The sequence below is a fragment of the Engystomops pustulosus genome, chromosome 2, assembly GCF_040894005.1.
Source record: "Engystomops pustulosus chromosome 2, aEngPut4.maternal, whole genome shotgun sequence".
NCBI classification, from domain to species: domain Eukaryota; kingdom Metazoa; phylum Chordata; class Amphibia; order Anura; family Leptodactylidae; genus Engystomops; species Engystomops pustulosus.
Window position 1 is genome coordinate 229,439,730 of NC_092412.1, and position 22,982 is coordinate 229,462,711.

The window sequence follows — 22,982 nt, forward strand, 5'->3', positions numbered from 1 at the left end:
CTGATTGGGTTTTGTACCTGCCAATCACAAATAACTAGCCTGTCCTGAGGCCAGGATGTAGAACCCGGTAAACCTCTTTAAGAAGACTATTCTGAAAAGTGATGCTTCACATATTGATTTAATATAATGTTGAGAATAGATAAATGTAACAAAGCATTAATACATGTAAGTATCTGTGTGACAGTTATGTTTCCTTGAGGCACCGGAGACCAGTGTTCACATTTTACCTATGACATCATTTGTTGTATATTGGATTTTTTCTGTTATTGCTTGGGTTTAGGTAGTCTGAGTAGTCAGAAGGAGGGGGGACCAATGACAGTGTTGACAGTATCTGTACTGTGCTGCAGAGTATGTTGGCACTATTGTGTCTGGACTTGCAGCCCATTTCACTTGGATAGGACTATGGAGCGACATTAGATATGAAACAGTCTCTCATAAATAAAGGTGTTAATGTAGAGCAATTTTATTGAAATAAAGACCATTATGTAGCATGGGAGAGACCTTTGGGGGTCAATTCACCACTTTTCATATATGGAAACGCTATCCAAGCATTAACAAATTTATGTTCTGCTGCTTCATTATTTTTACAACAAATGTATGAACAAAAAGTCAACTGGGTGTTACCATACCCCTTGTCAAAGAGGTGTGTCTCTATATATAAAGCACTGATCGGACAGTTGTTACACCAATGGTAACAATCAATAGTTACATCCAGTTGTCAATTTGTTCAGCAGAATGAATGTTAAATGCTCCACTATTGATATATATTGTCAGGATTCGGGATGCATGAATCCACTGGACCACCGCGGAAGGTGGTACTAGCCGACACCTGGGACCGGAGTCTAAGTGGCACCTGGTCTTCACCAGAGCCCGCCGCAAAACGGGTTGGACTTGCTGCGGCGGGATACCACCAGGTCGTTCCACAGGTGCTACTAGCCCGTGGTGGCAGCTGAGGTCGAGGTACCTTAGCAGGAGACAGTCTCGTGGTCAGGTCCAGACACAAGTCAAGTCTAATCCGGGGTCAGCAACGAGAGATCCGGGCAGATGGGTACGGAACACAGGCACACAGGAGACAGGAACACAGCAAAAACCATTAACCACATCTTTACCTAGAAGATGGATGTGGATGAAAGAAGGCAGTCACCAGAAACTACCCAGTAGGGTCTTTATTAGGGTCAATCAAGAGATCTCCACTTCATACAAAGGGAAGATTGAGGTTAAAGAACATTAGAAAAGACCACTGTGAAATACCTCTACATTTTAGAAAATGACCCTTCAGTATAACCAATCATTAAGCGTCATGTATCATATGTTCATATGACTCTTAATACTGTATGACTGTAGTAAGATCCACACATTTTTATATCATCTTCACTCACAACTCCAACTCTTCCATCCTCTGATAGGTTCCACTTAACTGATTCCAACACATTTATCAATTTTTTGGGTTCTACTTGTTCAATACCTTTTGTCCCCATTTGCTAGATGGGCTGTCTATTGTCAGGTGGGTGGTCCTGGAAGCAGATAGCCTGGAAATGCCCATTTCACAGTAGAGTATTTAATTAGCAAACTGGATGTTAAAAGTAACTGATATCTGCCTGCTAAGAACTGGTGGGACCTAGATAAAAATTCCAAGTGTGAAGAAATTAGTGGAGCGATACCTTTAAAAGGATGCACAGAGTTGAAGGAGGTGGTGAAAGATGCTTTGAAATAAATTTGGCGTGTCTTCTTGCATTCTGTGATTAAAACTATAATTTGACAGTTTCTGGTTTATTATTGACAATAACCTTATAAAAGCACGTCTTCCCAGCAGAGCCGCACCCATACCCCACCTACTTTTTTTTTGGCTTGTGTTTGGCTTGTGTTTGGCTCAGTTTTGGCTTGTGATTCTAAGTGGCTAGTGAATTTAAGTGAGTTGAAAAAAGCGGAGATTTGTGTGTGTTAAGAGTGAATCTGTTGTTTGGGTGATTGTGGACTGTGTATATAGGTAATAGCACTTTTCTTAGTGTCACATTTTAAATAGATTTTTTTTTCCTTTCTTTGCCTGGTCTGCTAATTGGGAGGAGGGATTAGTGTTCACACCTGATAAATTAAGGTCTAGCAACTCACTTTTGAGCTCGCTCAGTTTTGGCTTGTGATTCTAAGTGGCTAGTGAATTTAAGTGAGTTGAAAAAAGCGGAGATTTGTGTGTGTTAAGAGTGAATCTGTTGTTTGGGTGATTGTGGACTGTGTATATAGGTAATAGCACTTTTCTTAGTGTCACATTTTAAATAGATTTTTTTTTCCTTTCTTTGCCTGGTCTGCTAATTGGGAGGAGGGATTAGTGTTCACACCTGATAAATTAAGGTCTAGCAACTCACTTTTGAGCTCGCTCAGTTTTGGCTTGTGATTCTAAGTGGCTAGTGAATTTAAGTGAGTTGAAAAAAGCGGAGTTTGAAAAAGAGAAGTCCACAGAACTGTAAGTAACCTACATTTTATATCTCTTGATTTATATACTCATCACAGTTTTGTTACTAGGATATGGCTAGCAAGATTGGTGGTATGCTCCAGTGCACACTCTGCCGCATGTATACACTGCTGGAGCAAGAGTTCGAGGGTGAATACCGCTGTGACAGATGTGCCCATATTTTTCTACTGGAAGCTCGTGTTAGAGATCTGGAGGAAGATATTGCACGGCTGCGAGCAATTGACAATCTTGAGAGGAGTATGCTGCTCACTGAGCAAGCAATAAGCGGGGTAGAAGTGGAGGGTGGAGAGGAAAGCCAGCAGGGCCAGGTGGGTAGCTGGGTTACTGTAACTAGAGGGGGTAGGAAGGGGTCAAAGAAAAGGAAGGCCAACTCTGACTCTGAACATCCAAGCAAAATTGCAAAATTGTGCAATGATGTAAGGACGTCAGTGTCAGAAATGGCAGCCCTAGCGGATCCTGCTCTCCCTCACAGCCGGGGGAGCAGACCAGCTAGTAGTAGGGTGGATGGGAGTGCAGGCAAGCCAAGGCAGCTAGTGGTTGTAGGGGACTCTATAATCAGGAAGACGGATAGAATAATTTGTCGCCAAGACCGCCTCAACCGAATGGTTTGCTGTCTCCCTGGTGCCAGGGTTCGGCATGTGGTGGAAAGGGTGGATAAATTACTGGGAGGGGCTGGGGATGACCCAGCTGTCGTGGTCCATGTTGGTACCAATGACAGAATAGATGGTAGGTGGAGGAGCCTGAAGAATAATTTTAAAGAACTAGGTTCAAAGCTTAAGGAAAGGACCTCCAAGGTAGTATTCTCCGGAATCCTACCTGTGCCATGCGCTACACAGAGCAGACAGCGGGAGCTCAGGGAGTTAAATGCATGGCTCAGATCCTGGTGTAGAGCAGAGGGATTTGGGTTTCTAGAGCATTGGGCTGACTTTTCACTGGGGTACAAGCTGTTTTCTGCAGATAACTTGCACCTAAGTGGAAGGGGGGCTGCTGTGCTGGGGGAGAAGATCCTAGCAGGGGTGGCGGAGTATTTAAACTAGGATCGGGGGAGGAGGAAAAGGAAGACACTGAAGGGGTAGACAGGTCAGAGAGGGGGCAGGTTATGTTGGTGGGTGGTGAGGTGGGCGGTGTATGTGGGACCAAGGCGGTGGATAAGGAGATCCACAAGTTGCAGAACAGTGGTGAGGATATATGTGCCAGTAAAATTACTTTAAATCAGATAAATAACTGTGGAAAATTAAATTGTATGTTCACAAATGCCAGAAGTATCACAGGCAAAATGGGTGAGCTTGAGGCTCTGATATTAGAGGAACAGTTAGATGTTGTTGGTGTAGTAGAGACATGGCTTGATGCATCGCATGATTGGGTTGTTAATATTCAAGGTTTTACACTCTTTCGGAAAGACAGGGCAAATAGAAGGGGAGGTGGTGTATGTCTGTACGTCAGAAGAGACTTAAAAGCGATTGTGAATGAGTCAGTGGTCTCAGAGTGTGAGGAGGCTGAAACTTTGTGGGTGGAAATTCAAAGCCAAGAGAGCTTTGAGAAAATTATTTTTGGTGTAATTTATAGACCCCCTAACATCTCTGAGGAAATAGAGGGTCACCTATATAAACAGATGGAGCGGGCTGCACAGGGGGGGACCGTAGTGATAATGGGAGACTTTAACTTTCCAAATATAAATTGGGGTCAGGGCTCGTCTTCATCTGTGAAGGGGAGACATTTAATCAACTTTCTGCAGGATAATTTTATGGTGCAGCTTGTAGAAGATCCCACAAGAGGTGACGCATTGTTGGACCTTGTGATTTCTAACAATGCAGAGATTGTCCAAAATGTCAGTATCCGGGAACCCCTTGGGAACAGCGATCATAATATAATTATTTTCCTCTTAAACTTTAAAAAGCAGAAACAGGTGGGGAAATCGAAAACTTTGAATTTTAAGAGGGCTAATTTCCAAAAATTCAGGGCTGCAATACAGGATATAGACTGGGATCAGATACTGTCACATGGTGATACGAATGTTAAATGGGAGAAATTCAAATCTATCCTGGGTTTTTATACCTCTAAATTTATTCCAATAGGTAACAAGTATAGACGGGCTAGATTACACCCCGCGTGGCTTACAGCTACAGTTAAAAGGGCAATTAATGATAAAAAGAGGGCATTTAAAAAATATAAATCTGACGGGTCACCAGAGACTTTCAATACTTACAAAAAACTTACCAAAATCTGTAAAAAAGAAATCAAATCAGCCAAAATACAAAATGAAAGACAGGTAGCTAAAGATAGCAAAACAAATCCCAAGAAATTTTTTAGGTATATCAATGCAAAAAAAAATGGGTCAGAACAGGTTGGACCCCTTTATTCTGAAAATGGGGCATCGGTGACTGGAGACCAGGAGAAGGCAGAGATACTTAATAGGTTTTTTAGCTCCGTTTATACAATAGAAGAGAGAACTTCTGACGTGGGTGGTGCCAGTGCAGGTCATGCACCCTGTAATATACTAGACTGGGTAAATGTAGACATTATCCACTCTAAGCTCAATAAAATCAATGTGTACAAAGCTCCTGGACCAGATGGGTTACACCCCAGAGTTCTTAAAGAACTCAGTTCTGTTATTGCTGTACCACTGTCTAAAATCTTCAGGGACTCCATAATGTCTGGTGTGGTGCCAAGTGACTGGCGCAAGGCAAATGTGGTGCCAATATATAAAAAGGGCTCTAGAACTTCGCCTGGCAATTACAGGCCTGTAAGCTTAACTTCCATTGTGGGGAAAGTATTGGAAGGGTTAGTAAAAGACTATATACTGGAGTATGTGACATCAAATAGAATAATAAGTGATAGCCAGCATGGGTTTACTAAGAATAGAAGTTGTCAAACTAACCTTATCTGCTTCTATGAAGAGGTGAGCAGGTGCCTGGATGGAGGAGCAGCTGTGGATATTGTGTTCTTGGACTTTGCAAAGGCATTTGACACTGTCCCTCATAGACGTCTGATGGGTAAAATTAGGGCTATTGGTTTGGCAGAAATCATTTGCAATTGGATTGAAAACTGGCTGAAGGATCGTATCCAGAGAGTTGTGGTCAATGATTCCTACTCGGAATGGTCACCAGTTATGAGTGGTGTACCCCAGGGTTCTGTGCTTGGCCCACTACTATTTAATATATTTATTAATGATATAGAGGTAGGAATTAATAGCACTGTGTCTATTTTTGCAGATGACACCAAACTGTGTAGTGTAATACAGTCTATGGAGGATGTTCATAGGCTGCAGGGTGACTTGGACAAACTGAATGTTTGGTCATCCACTTGGCAAATGAGGTTTAATGTGGATAAATGTAAGGTTATGCACCTGGGGGCCAATAATCCAAAGGCAAAATATGTCCTTGGGGGAGTAAATCTGGGAGAGTCCCTTGTTGAGAAGGACCTGGGGGTACTAGTAGATCATAAATTGAATAACAGCATGCAATGTCAATCAGCTGCCTCTAAAGCTAGTAGGATCTTGTCATGTATCAAAAGTGGTATGGACTCTCGTGATAGGGATGTAATATTACCACTATACAAGGCATTGGTTCGGCCTCATCTGGAATATGCTGTCCAGTTCTGGGCACCGGTCCATAAAAAGGATGCCCTGGAGCTGGAGAGGGTTCAACGTAGAGCCACAAAAATGATAAGGGGTATGGAGGGTCTTGGTTATGAGGAAAGATTAAAACAACTAGATTTATTTAGTCTGGAAAAGAGACGACTACGAGGGGACATGATTAATTTATATAAATATATGAATGGTCCATACAAAAAATATGGTGGTAAGTTGTTTCAGATTAGATCAAATCAAAAGACGAGGGGGCACTGTCTCCGTTTGGAGAAATCAAGGTTTAATCACCGGAGGCGACAGGGCTTTTTTACTATGAGAACGGTCAATCTGTGGAATAGCCTGCCTCAGGCGCTGGTCACAGCAGGGACAGAAGAGAGCTTTAAGAAGGGTCTAGATGCCTTTTTACACCTAAATACCATTGATGGTTATGTTATATAGAATTGTTTCCCCTAAATCCCTTCCTCATCCAATCCCTTCCCTTCCTTGGTTGAACTTGATGGACAAGTGTCTTTTTTCAACCGTATAAACTATGAAACTATGAAACTATAAGTGGAATGTGGGTTGTAGACAAGATAAAAGATACAAATATTTGTGGGAAACTTTTTTTATGCCAGAAAAATCTGCATAGGAGGATGATAAAATCCCTCATAGAGTAAACTCTCACATAAGTTTTATTGATGGTGGTCTTAGCAGAGGGACAATCTATGATTAAATATCTTTCAGGCCACTCTTCGTACAAAATGGGATTTCCCAATACAACAACATTATCCACTTAAAGGATATCAACCACTCAAAAAACACAAAAAAAACCTTGAAATACTCACTCATGCTCCTCTTCATCTTGATCCCGGCGCTGTCCTCCATTAGTCTTGACATGCGGGGCTCATCTAGAAAAGAAACATAATTAGCAGCACAGAGCGTTGGGACAAGATGTCCGAAGCTCCGGGCTGCTAATTATGCACATACACACCTCGCTCTCCCATGCTGGTGAATTCAAGCCACCTCGCTTTACCACGCTCCCAGCATGGGAAAGAGAGTTGGCGAGGGCATGCATAATTAGCAGCTTGGTGCGCCGGACATCTTCTCCCCACGCTCATTGCTGCTAATCATAACTTTCTTTTGTAAATGATTGTGGCATGTCAAGACTAGCAACGGACAGCGCCAGGATCAAGATGAAGAGGAGCAGGGGTAGTTTTTTTGTGTTTTTTGAGAGGTTGATTTCCTTTAACTCCCTTTTTAGTTTTTCCATTTTCATTATTTACCCCCCAACCTTCCCGAAGGCCATGGATTTTTTATTTTTCCATGTATAGAACCATATGAGGGCTTGTTTTCCACTATTCTGTGTAATGTAATGGGAAGCTGGAAGTAAATCCTACAGTTGTGCCATGTTCTTGTGGGCTGTTTTTACACCTTCCCTTTATTCTTTTGTTCAGTGCCATACCAAGTTAAAATCCAAAATATAAACTCCAGTGCTAGGAGCTGGGGATGTTGTCATATTTTGTTGTCATTGGTAGTATTTTGGGAACTGTTTGACCCCCTTTGAAATTTTTGTGGGTGGCAAAAAAGCATCAGACAATGTTTTCTGTGTATGGGATAACTTCTATATTTTAATGGACTAAAAAATTTTGGACATGTGGACACCTAACAGGTTTATGATTTTGCTTGTCTTTTTATTTATATCTGATATGATATCATGGCAAACTGCAAAGGCTTGACCACAACACTCTAAAAGTTAAAAAACCTGACTGGGTGTTAACGGGTGGTGTCTGCTGTATAATACAGGGTTTTTCTGAGTTTAATATTTTGATTGCCTATCCTAAGGTTATCTGTATCATATTGGTGGGCTTTTGACACTGAAAACCCCCGACAGCTGTTCTTAGTAGCTAATACAAAGAGAATGGAACAAGAAGAAGACAACTCTGCTACCTGTGTAGTGGCCAGCCACATCAATACAACTCAGCTCCCATTCAAGTTACTTAGCAGTACAGTAACTTGTTCTGGCCACTACACCAAGAACCAACACCGTTGCTGTCTGTCTTCTCCTGCACTGTGTGTATATTGAGGGTTACTCTGGGTTTCATTTGCAAACATTCACCAATGTGATACTGATTTGAACATTTGATAAATATAGGTTAACAAAAGTTTAAAGGTAATTCTTATATTTGTCATCCATGACCTCCTTCCTTTAAATCAACCTTTAAAATTATGATAATTAACTAAAAGGGCTCTGGGGGGTGTTACCGGAGCCCCTTTGTGTACCTGCCACTGTGTGAGATTTCATCAGGCAGCAGGAGGGGGAAGTGCTGATGGAACAGGGGAGGGGGAGCCAGTGTAACCATCTGTGAAGCTACAACATGGATGAGCTCTGGCAACACCCCCGGAAACCTTTCCGACTCATTAGCATAATTTTAAAGTTGATTTTAGAAGAAAGGAGGCCATGGATAACAAATATAAGAAGATTATCAGTCACAGGGACTGGATCTATGAGTAAGTGTCGCTGCTTTGTTCTATTGTTCTATAAGTATTAAAGGGGGTCTGCAGCCCAATAACATTTTATAATTCTAATGGACAATGTAAATGCTGCAGAGATGTAGTTGGGAAAATATCTTCTATATAAAACTTGGTCCCTTTTAATCTTGGTCTATAAACTTTATAATGATCCTGGTAAATCATTGCTAAAATTCTCCAAATAGTGATGTCACCAAGTTATCGGAGGCATAAAAGAACTTTGCCCACAAGTCTCTTCGTGTCATCTTAAAGGGTTACTGTATCTTCAAATGCCTAAGAAGAATATACAGGCAGTCCCTGGGTTACATACAGGATAGGTTCTGTAGCTTTGTTCTTAAGTCGAATTTGTATGTAAGTCGGAACTGTATATTTTATCATTGTAACCCCAGCCAAATTTTTTTGGATTTTTGTGACAATTGGATTTAAAAATGTTGAATTGTCATAAGAGCAAGAATTAACAATAAAGCTTCATTGCAGACACCTGTGATAACTGTTATAGCTGATTATTGTAGCCTAGGGCTAAAATACAGTAAATTACCATCATCCAGAGGTCCGTTTGTAACTAGAGGTCATCAGTAAGTCGGGTGTTCTTAAGTAGGGGACCGCCTGTATTTATACAATATTTATCTAAAATAGTTACACGTGAAATGTAAACCTGAGGTTAATATTGTGTGTATATATAAAGTACTAAATATTTGGTGGGTTCCTCCAGATTTATACATGTTTTTGTAGAAAATAGAAATTAAAAAAAAAAAAAAAGAAAGAAATATAATTGGTTCCGGGTCACTGATTCTCAACTTCCTGTTACCTCCTGAATGGCCTCAGCCAATCACTGCCTGCAGAAAGTGATTCTTGGCTCACTGGACATAGAGTAGGGTAAAAGGGTAAAACGATGAAACCTCTTTTTTTAACCAAATTTTACCCCTGTTTTATAAAAATTCACTGAACAATCCCACTAAATGTGCTACTAGATACTTGTTTTGTTAAAGAATTTTTTTTTTCACAGATCATTGAACCCAATTAGTTTTTGATAAGTGAATTTTGTTGCTGCTCTAAGCAACTTATCTCCAGAGTTAAACCATAATATTGCTCTCCATGTTATCAGCAAAATAAACCTTCAGTATATTATGTGCAATATAAATGTATGGCTTTGTGGACTATGGATATGCGGTGGATTCCTGGGATGTAGAGAGTTGCCCAATAACGGAAAATTCCTTTAATACCATTTTTTTCAGTGCAGAAAAACATTAACATACACACAAGCAATACATAAAGCAAAGTACACGTTACAGAAGAGGACCCTAAGGCCACGTGATATGGGCGTGTTATATTCCTACTATCTACCAGCTGTACAAAACCTTCATACAGCGCCTGGATAGGTATATGGACCCTGACTGCACATTAGTATATTTCCAATTCCATACAAGGAAGTGCACAGAATGACAGAATGTGAGGACATCTCTATACAAGAAGCTGTACAGACAAAAATCTGCTTAATAAAGCAGAACGAGATGTGGCATCATGTGACATCAATAGTCATATTCTTAATAATGGCTACAGCCCTTTGAATGGAGTTTAACAAAAAGTTTATCTCAAGTAAGACAGGCAGGGTTGGACTGGGATACCTTGGGCCCACCAGTAAAATCAGATCTTGGGGCCCACCACAGCTATAAGTTTGTTACATAATCTATTAATAAAATCATATAAATAACATAGGATAGTTGAGATGCTCTATGCTAAATATATGTATACATTTCAGAGAGGATACCTTATCCAGCACTACTTATGCAAGGCTTGGGGGCCCACCTAACTCAGGGCCCCACCGGTGGATCCATCTGATCACCTGTCCGAGCCTGTGGACAGGGGTGCAACAGCCATTAGGCGATTTGAGCCTCTTGCCTCAGGAAGCTTCACTTGCAGCAATATGGGGGGCAGCATTAGTGGCACAGTTGCCTGCTACAAAGCAGGACCTGACCCCCACTAAAAAAAAAAAGTGATATATTACTATTGGATGGAGCAGAGAGGACATCTTTCTATAGCTTGCCTAGGTTCACCCCTTGGATATGGAGCACAAGGTTAAACTAGTAAAGAATAGATGAAGGTCCAGGAAATTATGTAGTATCCAAACTTAGATTTTCTGAATTTCATAATGCCATAGTATTCAGATTTTTAAAAAAAGATATACCCGAGAAAGGGTTTTCTTGTAACTTCTAGCTCCCGAATCTCCCACAGTGAAATAACCCTTATTTAGCTATTGCACATATAGCAATACATAGTCTCACTTGTCTATAATTTTTAGATAAACTAAAATAAAGTGAATTGCTCCGTAATAAAAAGAAAACATATTATTATAGAAGGTGGTGGTTACTTTTTTTTTATATTGTAAATGTTTTAAGTAACTTACTACAAGTGCTGCTGTAATCATAAATGCCTATAGGTGAAGACTCGTTCAGAATGATGAATAATTAACCCCACACGTATCTTAGCTATGTCTTGTCAAAACAAATTGTAACTCTTCGTCTTCATTCTGCAATAAATCTTATCTATCTATTACCTATCGAGCTATCGAACAATGTTATTGCTCTGTAATGTCTTATTTTATTTGTATATGTCCCCCATGATCTGCTAAGCACTGCAGAATAAGATGGTGCTTTAGAAATAAAGATTTTTCGTTAATTATAATTTGCAAAAAATACGGTAAAAAATATATTAACTTTGTATTATAATTTGTACTGCAGATGGTTAATGCACAATTTCCATACAGTAGAACCCTCCTTATCACATATATTTCCTGCAGTGACCTCTGCAGGGGAAATGTAACATTACAGGCTGGCCTATTAAAGAGAACCCGTCATGCAAAATAACCCCCCTAAACTAAATATATTTTCATAAACTGCCATTAGAGAGCATCTCCTCTATCCCTTCATTGTCCCTCTACATGCCTGTAAACCTAAGCAATGAGGTCCTAAAGCTGTATGCAAATGACCTGTGAAATGTCCAATGAAGCATTAGCATATTCAAGCTGTCCACTCTATTCATGAGTGGGAGGCACAGCCACACCCCCAGTGCATGACTGACAGCCTGTATAATGGTGTGAGGCTGTATAATGATGTGCTTCCTGGTGCTGGTGGCCACGCCCCCTGCAGCCTGTGTGTGCATGTGTGTGTGTATAGGAGAGATACAGCAGCTCCAGGCAGCCATGTTACAGCAGAACATGTCAGATTCATGTGTAGCTCATGTCTGTGTCTCTCACCTGTATATTAGGAGGATGCAGCACACACTAGCCATGCTTTACTATACATTACACACAGACATGAGCAGGGGGAGGAGAGGGGAGGGGTAACAGGGGTGACATCACTGCCTCTGACCATGTGACCAGCCTCATTTACATGATAAAAAATAGATGATTTTACAATGAATAATGTATGAAATAACTAGATAAAGGCTGGGATGGGATCCTTGTGAGCTGCTCCAACAGGTAGAGGTGACAGGATTAGTGGCAGAGATCTGATGACGGGTGTCCTTTAAATAAAACTGTGTGGGGGTCAATTATCATAGTTAGTTCTCTTTGTTTTTGTTTCATCTTTTTTTCCATCTTTTTGTCTATTTTGATCATAAGGGTCAATTCACTTTTCTGTTCCTGCTTTTTACCTGGCACAATTTGTGCCTTTTTTTGCACCTCCTTTCATGAAAGAAACTTGCTAGGTTTTGCTAGTGTAGCTTTGCACTATTTTTAGCACAATTCTAATGATTTGAGCCTAAAAAGTTGCAAATACAAACAAGCACATCTGCCCCGAGAAAGCAAAAATATCTCTAATTATAAAAAAAACCTATGGATTAGGCGCAAATAAGGTGTAAAACATCCAAAAAAGGTACAATGAAAGAGAAAAAAGAAAAGAAAAAAACCCTCTGTGTAATATGTGAATGTTTCAGTACTGCCAAAACAGAAGTTGCTTGTATCGAGTGTCCAACATCCCACCATTCTGGCATATAAAGGGAGTCTAAGCCATGGACACCTTCAGTAGTGTTCATATGCCCCATAAGGAGAACAAAAACAGAACGAGACGACAAAAATGAAGGCATAAAAAAAGCATAAACAATCCAACATAAGCAATGTTGTGTGCTTCTCAGGTTTCTACAATATACTATAGATCAGTGGATTCCTATTGTTAATAAATATTCAATTTCAGTTCCATCTTGACCCCGATTATGGACCATATGCCCCCCCCCCCGCCCCACCCTATGACATCATGATTGCCCTAACAGCTGAGAGCCTCTGAGAGGTTCCTGTGCCAGTCAATCATACACCACTATAACAGACTGCTAAAGGATCAAGCACCCTAAAATCTATTCACCGCCCTTTCCTTAGATTCAATAGTAATTTATTGATCCCCAGGGGGGAAAGTTCATTTGTACATAGTGTCCCAGCAATTGTTATACACAGTAGGAGATGGGCTTAACTCATATACAGTAACAACAAACAAAAAAATCCGATGGGTATTCCCCATCTGCTCCTCCCGCTTTTCCTTTTAAGAATGGACTCAGACACTGCATGACAATGGAATAAATAAGGCCACAACAGCCTGTATTATTAACAAACAAAAATATATAAAACAGTATATATTATAACGTTATTAACAATGACAAATAAAGGGCATTAACAGACCGAATTGACAAGGTCTAAGAGGGGTGACACTCAAGTTTAACCGGTAACTGCTTACCCCTGCTGCACCGCGCCGGCCAGAAGGCAGACAAATATGTCACAGATAACCCTAACCACCTAACCGACTACAAGAATAGTCCTCCTCCATTTCCCTTTTTGGTTATGCGTTCAGCGGCAAACCTTGCAAGAACTTCCCTCCTAGCATCTCCCACCGCTGCGTGACAAAGTTTTTCACCACTAAAGGGTGGGCATCTCTCTTCCGTGCAGACCTCCAAAGAGGAAGCTGGAAGCCAGGTCCCTCTCTTTTATTCAAGTAAGCCCCACCCACCTTGTGACCTCATCCTCCCTGCTACAACCCCCCCCCTTTCGCGGAAAATAATGCAGAAAAGTTACTTGCACAAAAAACCGACGGAGGTGTCGGGATAGTCGGAAACATCTGTTCTTTTTGGCGCAAACTCATTATAAAAGATCCGCAACAATTCTGCGCCCAAAAAAACGAAAGTTCCCGGCATTTTTTAGGCGCAGATACGATAATACATGTCCCCCATTATGTTTCCATTAGATTGAGTTTGGTTCAGTCACATTCTGTATAATACTACTAATATTCTTGATTTGCAGAATGCGGCTGGAGCGCGCTGGTCTGTATTTTACACCAATGCCAGTGAGTTCTCCAGAAGATATCCAGCAAATCAAGTGACAGACAACAGGGTGAAATTACAGCTCATCTATCTGGGAAATAAAGGGGCCGGTATTCTACCAAGTGACAAATATTCAAGGGTAAGTAGAGATGTGGTTACAATGCAGATTTTTTGGGTTTTTTTGAGAGGGCAGTCATTTTTTTTTGCACTTTTTTGTAATGTTCTTTTTACTTTCTTACTGCTTTCTAACTTCATTTTTAGCCACATGAAATACATTTTCACTTTTCATTGTCATCAATATATATTTTTTTACAGCTAAATAAGATTCTGAATGATATGAGTACAATCTACAGTACACAGACCGTATGCAAACCAGATGGATCCAGCTGTCTGGCCTTTGAACCAGGTAAGTTATTTCATATACAAAAAAGCAAAACTGTGTTAATATGGATGAAACCCCTGCAAGACAGCAGCAACATCTACTTTGGGGGCTTTATTGCAAGCATTTTCCTCCAAAAATATCTTGATGGAGCCAAGGCAGGCCCCGTTGTAAGATCTGTGCATATCGGAGACTAAATGCGAAGGTTCATGATCATGTGCCAAAATTTGTACAATGTACCACTGAATATATACACTGATCAAAAAAATAAAGGGAACACTCAAATAACACATCCTACATCTGAATGAAGTAAATACTTTATTCTGTACAAAGTTGAATAAAAATATTAAAAATGGAAATCAAATTTATTAACCAATGGAGGCCTGGATCTGGAGTCACCCAGAAAATTAAAGTGGAAAAATCCACTACAGGCTGATCCAACTTCTGATGTAATGTCCGTAAAACAAGACAAAAGGAGGCTCAGTGTTGTATGTGGCCTCCACGTGCCTGTATGACCTCCCTACAACGCCCCGGCATGCTCCTGATGAGATGGTCTCATGAGGGATCTCCTCCCAGACCTGCACTAAAACATCCACTAATTCCTAGATAGTCTGTGGTCCAACGTGACGTTTGTGGATGGGGCGAGACATGATGTCCCAGATGCGCTCAATCGGATTCAGGTCTGGGGAACGAGGGGGCCAGTCCATAGCTTCAATGCCTTCATCTTGCTGGAACTGCTGACACACTCCAGCCACATGAGGTCAAGCCTTGTACTGCATTGGGAGGAAACCAGCGTAAGCCGAACAAGCTTATGGTCTCACAATGTGCCTGAAGATCTAATCTTGGTACCTAATGGCTGTCTGGCTACCTCTGGTAAGCACATGAAGGGCTGCGTGGGGCTCCAAAGACATGCCACCACACACCAAAGAAATGGCACCCTATACCACTACTGACCCTCTGTAACTGGTCATGCTGAAGGATGTTGCAGGCAGCTGATCACTCTTCACTCTTCATCCTCATGGAGTCGCATTTGGAGTTGCAGACACACGCACATTTGTGGGGCTCTGGCAGAGGTCCTGCTGCTGCGTTGTTGCCCTCCTAAGGACCTCTCCATGTCTCCTGGTGTATTGGCCTGTCTCCCAGTATCGCCTCCAGCCTTTTGATACTACGCTGACAGACACAGCAAACCTTGCCACAGCTCCCATTGATGTGCCATCCTGGATGAGCTGCACTACCTGAACCACTTGTTTGGATTGCAGAGGAATTGTAGGGAGGTCATACAGGCATGTGGAGGCGACACACAATACTGAGGCTCATTTTGTCTTGTTTTTTACATCAGCCTGTAGCGGGGTTTTTTCACTTTAATTTTGTGGATGACTTCAAATCCGGACCTCTATTGGTTAATAAATTAGATTTCCTTTGATGATTTTTTTGTGATTTTGTTGTCAGCACAGTTAACTTCAATGAGAATTTATAATTAATTCAGATCTAGGCAGTGGAATTTGAGTGTTCCTTTTCTGAGCAGTGTATATATGACCACTGTAGTAAAAAACACATTGGGGCTCATTTACTTACCCGGTCCTGTCGCGATCCAGCGGCGACGAGGATCCGGGTCTTACGGCAATTCAGCAAGCTTGTGTGTCCAAGCTCGTGCTCTTCTTGTCGGAGTTCACCATCTTCCTCCCAATGCATGTGAGTGCTTGATTTTGCAACACACTTGGTTTTTAAAATTCCGCTGCTTTTCCGAATCCATCGGGTTGTACGCCGGCCATGCCCCCGATTTCTGTCGCATGAAAGCCGTTGCGATTGCGCCACAATCCGATCGCGTGCGCCAAAAACCCGGGCAAATCGTCGCAAATCGGAAATATTTGGGAAACCCAGACGGATTCACGTCTGCGGACCCTTAGTAAATGTGGCACATTTACTTACTTGTAGTTCACCAAAAGTGGATTGTCCACCGATAATGCGCTGTGCCGCTATTCGCTAAGATTGTGCGCCCGATATCCTGAATGTGTTGCTTCCCGCTCAGGTCCGACAGAGTTCACCTTCTTCTTCCTAGTGCATGTAAGTGCATTGTCTTGCAACACAATTTGAATCTTAAATCCTGCACTGCGGAATCAGTCGGATCGTCCGACGGCATGCCACCAATTTCTGTCACTTGGAAGCCGGCGCAGCTGCGCCAAAAATCGATCGCGTGCGACACAATCCCAGCGCAGAAACTTGTTAAATACCTGTCAAAGCTGCGCTAATCCCTAAAACAGCAAAGTCTGATGAAAGTGCGCTCCGTGACCCTTAGTAAATAAGCCCCATCGTGAGCTTCAGAGTTTATTTTCTTCTTTTGCACTGCTATGAATCCCATGATGCCTCTGCACTATGTTGCATGAACATCTAGAGTCAATACTATATCTTCCCTGCTGGGCGGACTATTTTTTATATGATGCCTTCAAAATAACTGACTCAGTTTAACAAAGCAAGGACTCTAATATAACAAAACCGTTATAACCTTCTTACAACCACAGGTTTGGACAGTATCATGTTAGACAGCACAGACTATCACGAGAGGCTGTGGGCCTGGGAAGGATGGAGAGTGGAAGCTGGTAAAAGGATGAGAAAACTTTATGAAGAATATGTTGATTTGGAAAATGAGGCCGCTGTGCTGAATGGTGAGTGATGCTCTAGCAGGGTTATACATGCTACACCGAGTATATGAAAAACCAATATATAGAATTGTCCACTCAATGTCTATTTTTTAATATGTTGTTTCTAAGTTAAAATTTCTACAGAGCTATGAATTTTCTGTATAGACGTAGATTTAAAAGATTTAAATCTGCTGCTCCCGTTTCAACTTTCCCAGAGTTCCCTACTGATCTATACTGCCTGAGCGCTCAACCATTCACTGACCACAGCAATCATTGGCTGAGTGCAATTTACTCTTAAAGGGGTATTCCAGGAATAAGCATAATTCATATAAGCTTATATGTAGTTAGTTGTTATTTAAAATTTTTCTACCTTTAGAAGAAAAGTGTTGTGGTCATAAATTACAATGAAGAATTGAAATGCTGTGGCCTTTTTTTGTCCTGTGTCTTTGTCCCTGTGGAGCAGTGATGTGTTATTCGTGAATGAGCCGACTCTTTTCCGCAAATGAGAGGAGCCGGCTCCCCTCAGTGAGCCGTTAGCTCACTTAACCCCGCCCCTAACCGGCTAACCACACCCCCTTAACCCGATGCAATTGGGTTAAAAGTGTTGTGGAGTCAAGGCACTGGCTGTACTGCGGCTCCCTATTATACATGTAATAGGGAGCCATTCAGGAGCCAAGAGGAGCCGCCTCTTCTTAGTGAGTGGATCCTAAATGAGCCAGCTCGCTAAGAAGAGCCGGAATTCCCATCACTACTATGGAGCAGACACAGGACAGAAGATGGCCACTGGTCACATGTCCACATGCAGGTGCAGGTACAGGTCATGTGATCACCTCTAAGTTTGGCTGTAGTAGGTTGGTTGCAGTGCATCCAGTATGGCCTGTGTTGTGGTGAGACGTCATCTCAGTGCAGTGATGGCAGTTACACATCATTATTATGGTAACAGAGCAGGACAGACTGTTAGAGCATCACTGGGAGCAAAGCATAAGAGGGAGGAGGAGCTATTGAGAACTAAAGCATCATGGGAGATGTAGTTGTAGATGGCGGCCATCTTGGAGATAACTCCACCTACTATTAAATACCTGTTTAGGGGGGATCAGGAGGTAGTGACATTCAATAAGAAATATAGGGACAGAAAGCAACTTTTTTGACCTATTCTAGTTTGCAGTGACACATTTTCGCACCACATAAATTAATATCAATTAAATATTAAGAAAATAAAATTAATTTTCTTGTTCTTCTCTCTCTCTAGGATATGATGATTATGGAGATTATTGGAGAGGAAATTATGAAACCTTAACTTCTGATAGCACGTATATTTACACCAGAGAAGACGTGATCATCGATGTCAACAGGACATTTGAAGAGGTGTTTGATCAATTCGTAATCCTTAAGTTGTTCCTTAATGCAAATGGCAAAAGCAGCGGGATACCTGCAGCAATAGCAAACAATTTTTCATTTTTCACATACTTTGCAACATTGAGAGTTAGATGCTGATTTTCCATGACTTTCGGCACTGCCGATGGTGGCATCTAACAGGTTCGGAGCAACGAAAACTGAACCATTTTGTGTGTTTTTTGATTCAGTAGAACACAGCAGGTCACAAAAAGTACTGATGTTTCACTTCTTATGCATATTTGTGTTTTGGTGAAGAAGAACAGCTTATGTCATTCCAGTACACTCTCCAATTCCCAAGAGTTGGTCTCTAGACTCTAGGGGCAGATTACCCAAAAAGCAACCCAATTAATAGTTTGGGGTACCAGACTTTAAAGTAATGGAAGAGCATGGAGCCAAAGACTCCTTGCTCTAACATTCAGGGTGGAGCTATGCAATAGAGGGGGTACCTAAGATATATTTGATGGGGGGCTCTGAACTCATGATTCCTAGACTTAGATCTACATTTTTCTGCAGCTGCCTTTACATAAAGTTCTGTGCAAATATATTTACAGTTTCTACTGAGTTCAGTGAAACCATATTAATTCCTATGTACTGAGCTCCCCCTAGTGGTGGCTGCAAGATACCAGTTTTATTAGTGATCGAAAAGGATGTAGAAGATTCAGAACTGTAAAGCTTATTACTGCTATGGTGCCCTAGGGTTATAGTGATCATCTCTGGCTTATCACATCAGTGAAGATAAATTACTTTTTACCATCTGATTTACAGATTCTACCACTTTACCGGGAACTACATGCATATGTGAGAAGTAACCTGCAGAAAACATATGGTTATGAATATATCGATTCCAATGGAGGTCTTCCTGCTCATTTGCTGGGTAAACCATTTTATAAACTACAGGCGGTCCCCTACTTAAGGACACCCAACTTACAGACTAGCTACAGACCCCTCTGCCCACTGTGACCTCTGGTGAAGTTCTCTGTGTTACTTTAGTCCAAGGCTGCAATGTTCAACTGTAAGACGTCTGTAATGAAGCTTTATTGATAATCCTTGGTCCAATTACAGCAAAAAAATTTGAAACTCTGTTTTTTTTTGTCTGGATCTACAAATTCAACTTAAGAACAAACCTATGGACCCTATCTTGTATGTAACTGGGGACTGCCTGTATATCACATTTCCACTACATGCATATTTTCTTTCATTAATAATAATTATACATATGTGTGTGTAATGTTCATTGCAATATTAGTTAATTTGATTTCTTGTGTTCTATAGGTGACATGTGGGGCAGATTTTGGACAAATTTATATCCTCTTGTAGTTCCATTTCCGGATCGAGAAAGCATTGATGTTACACCCACAATGGTTGCACAGGTAATCTTTTAGAGTTGGTGAAAAAAAGAGTCATTAAAATAAATAAAGAATGTATAATAACAACATCAATTCATAGAACTACAATTTATTCTGATCATATTTGCATAGAGTAAAAATGAATATTTCATTTTCAAAAGCTGCCAATGTCATCATTTCATCATCTCTATAAACTAGCTTCATCACTTATAAAATTACTATAATATTTCTGAATAATTAAACGTTTATATAAAGACTTATAATAACATTAGTATGACTTTTCCAGGACCACGTTTTACCTCTATACACTGCATTCTGTTACTGAACAGATACATTGGGGCTTATTTACTAAGGGTCCCACGGATCGCACTTTAGTTGGATTTTAGAAATTTTTTGGGATCTGTACCGCTGTGACAGACATTTAACTGGGGATTGTGTCGCACACGATTGGATTGTGGCGCAGCAGTGCTGGCTTTCATGTGACAGAAATCGGGGGGCGTGCCGTCGGACGATCCAACTGATTCGGACTGAGCGCGGGATTTAATATTCAAATTGTGTCGCAACCAATGCACTTACATGCACCAGGAAGAAGGTGAACTCCAGTGGACCTGAGCGGGGAAGCGACACAAGCAGGATATCGGGCGCACGATCTTTGTGTATCGCGACCCAGTGCATTGGCGTCGGAACAATGCGCTTCAGGTGATCTCCGTCGGCCGGGTAAGTAAGTGTGCCCCAATGATGCAAAGAACTGGTAGCGGTAATACAAGTTCCAGTAAAATAATACTCACCCCCTTTGGTTCCTTGGCAGCAGCTCTCAAGTGTATCTCTGCTGCAGCAGTGTGCAACTCTGAGAGGAGATGACATATAAGTAAGATGCCCTTTCTGTCCTCAAAGCTGCAGGAGGGGCAGAATGGCGGAGCTGGGAGCCAACATCTTCCTGCATCGCCATTATATTCAACTCAATCTGTGCCCTGGGGTATCATGCCATTCAAGCCAGTGCCGCTCATCAGTGGTGGAATTTCTTCGTAGTTTTAGTAGATGTTCTTTGTACATAAAGGGGGACATTAATTATAGTGGGTCTCAGGTTTGCCTATTTTTGCGCCTGTTTTTGTTTTTTTTTCACTTATGATTTATGATTGGTCTAGTTTGTCGCATGTTTGATTAATTTGCGCCCAATTTGTCTCTAATATTTACCCTACAAAGTAGATCTCATTTGTAAATAATAAAGGAAAGAGATTGAAAAAAGGTGGCAGGGCTTCATTTTTGCACATAAAGTAACAGCTTGTACTATGTCCAGACTACAATGTGATGTAAATGCAGGGACTAAAAGCAACAGATATCTAAAAAAAAAAAAAATTTTTTAACTCCTTGCTCAAATGAGTCTTTGCCTTTTTTATTATAATGTACAGGAAATGGAGTCTGATAATATTTTCAGATCTGTACAATAAGACAATAATCACTCACAGACATGATCCTATAGAAAATGATGTTACTTGAGAAATGTTTACATTTTAAAACTGCTCTAAAGTATTTTCCATGTTGCATAGAGGTAATTTTCATTTGGAAAGCGAAAACCTTTGTTTGTAATGAAAAGTGAAGGTTTTTTTTCAAGTGCTGCTGCATTTTTAGATGCAAAATTGTGATAAATGCCGTGTAAACATCTGTATAGCAGCCACTCACTATGTCAGATAAGGCGCAAGGACTGAAAACCACCGGAATTTTGCTTGCACCAAAAAAAGTTGCAAATAAGAGACAAATTTACTAACTGCACAAAAAATTTTTGAAAAATACTATGATCAATGTCCCCCAAAATGCAATACCTGGAGAAATCCACTGACCACAGTGTTGTCTGGATTTTTCAAAACTGCACTCATGACTTATAGTAGTGTAGATTTGTACCGTGTTAGCCATGGAGAGCAGAAGAAGAGTGAAGAAATCAGGCGATACCTTTTCATGACTTATACTCTGTTTTCCTTAATTACAGGGATGGACCGTGGAGAGAATGTTTAAAGAGGCCGAAAATTTTTTTATGTCTGTGAACCTGTTTCCTTTGAACGAAAGCTTTTGGACAAATTCAATGCTCCAGGAACCTACTGATGGAAGGAAAGCGGTCTGCCACCCCACAGCCTGGGATCTGGGATTAAATGATTTTAGGTATTTTTTCCTTGTAAAAACTGTTAATAAAAATTATTTGATTCGTAAACAGTTGGCCATGGGCCCTGGGCTGTGTGAAAATTGTCGGCCATTACAGGTATAATCTATTAATGGAATTTATTTCCTTCATATGCTACTAAAATCAAGGAGGGGGTGCCTTCTGTCCACTTTTAGTTCTGCAGTTTGAGAAGCTTTGGAGGACCCTCAAAGGTCCTGGAAAGACCCTTATATAAGTATGTGTTGAGAGCACATGGCTGGAGGTCCTTCTCCTTATTATCTCTACAGGATCAAACTTGGGAAATGATTGATGTGGTCATGGTCCCCCTAAAAGCCTTGGGCCTCAGGTGGGCACCCAATCCGCCATTATTATAATCTACTACTGCATTCAACCAAAATATGTCAGTCAGTGTTGGGGGCACTTTTTGCTGGATGTTATCATGTATGTAAGTCCCCTGGTGGATAAACAATGTATGGTTACATATCAGTAACTTGATTTGGATTTTAATGCTGTTCTGTCATTCTAGTCTGTATAGTAGAATACACCATCAGTACATTAATAATGGATAACACTGATAATAGTATCAATATTAGTGATAATCCTGTTTTTCCAACAGAATAAAGATGTGCACTAAAATAAACATGGAAGACTTTCTCACCGTCCACCATGAGCTGGGACACATCCAGTATGACATGGCGTACCACCCTCTTCCCATGTTACTAAGAGATGGCGCCAATGAAGGGTTCCATGAAGCTGTGGGGGAAATCATGTCTCTATCCGCAGCAACACCTAAACATCTAAAGTCTCTGCAGCTGCTTCCTCCTTCTTTTGTAGAAGATGACAAAGGTAAAAGCCTTCACAAGAGAACCTACCTAAGATTATCAGACTAAAGGGGTTGTCTGGTTCATTACTTTTTTTTAAATAGTAGAGAAGTTTTATTAATTTTGGTCCTTACCTCCAGTCCTGCGTGGCTCCTCACCACCAACCTCTGTTGGTATACATAGGCTCAGCGGTCTACAGTGCTTTCCTTCCATGGCTATGGTAGCATGGTGCTCAATGGTTAGCATTACAGCCTGGCAGTGCTGGGGTACTGGGTTCAAGTCCCTGGGTCAACATCTGCAAAGAGTTTTTATGTTCTTTCCGTGTTTGTGTGGGTTTCCCCGGGTCCTTCAGTTTCCTCCCACACTCCAAACACATACTCAATCG

At 41.1% G+C, this 22,982-nt stretch overlaps 1 protein-coding gene across 1 annotated transcript in view; it reads left to right on the forward strand.

Annotated features, from left to right (window-relative positions):
* ACE2 (angiotensin converting enzyme 2) overlaps window positions 1-22,982 on the forward strand; it is a 32,655-nt gene that overhangs the window by 930 nt on the left and 8,743 nt on the right. Inside the window, exons 2-9 of the mRNA XM_072138450.1 lie at window positions 13,846-14,004; window positions 14,181-14,271; window positions 16,764-16,907; window positions 18,133-18,248; window positions 19,044-19,152; window positions 19,551-19,648; window positions 21,609-21,778; window positions 22,393-22,622. Of these exons, the coding sequence (XP_071994551.1) occupies window positions 13,846-14,004; window positions 14,181-14,271; window positions 16,764-16,907; window positions 18,133-18,248; window positions 19,044-19,152; window positions 19,551-19,648; window positions 21,609-21,778; window positions 22,393-22,622 (1,117 nt within the window). The remainder of the gene's footprint in view (window positions 1-13,845; window positions 14,005-14,180; window positions 14,272-16,763; window positions 16,908-18,132; window positions 18,249-19,043; window positions 19,153-19,550; window positions 19,649-21,608; window positions 21,779-22,392; window positions 22,623-22,982) is intronic.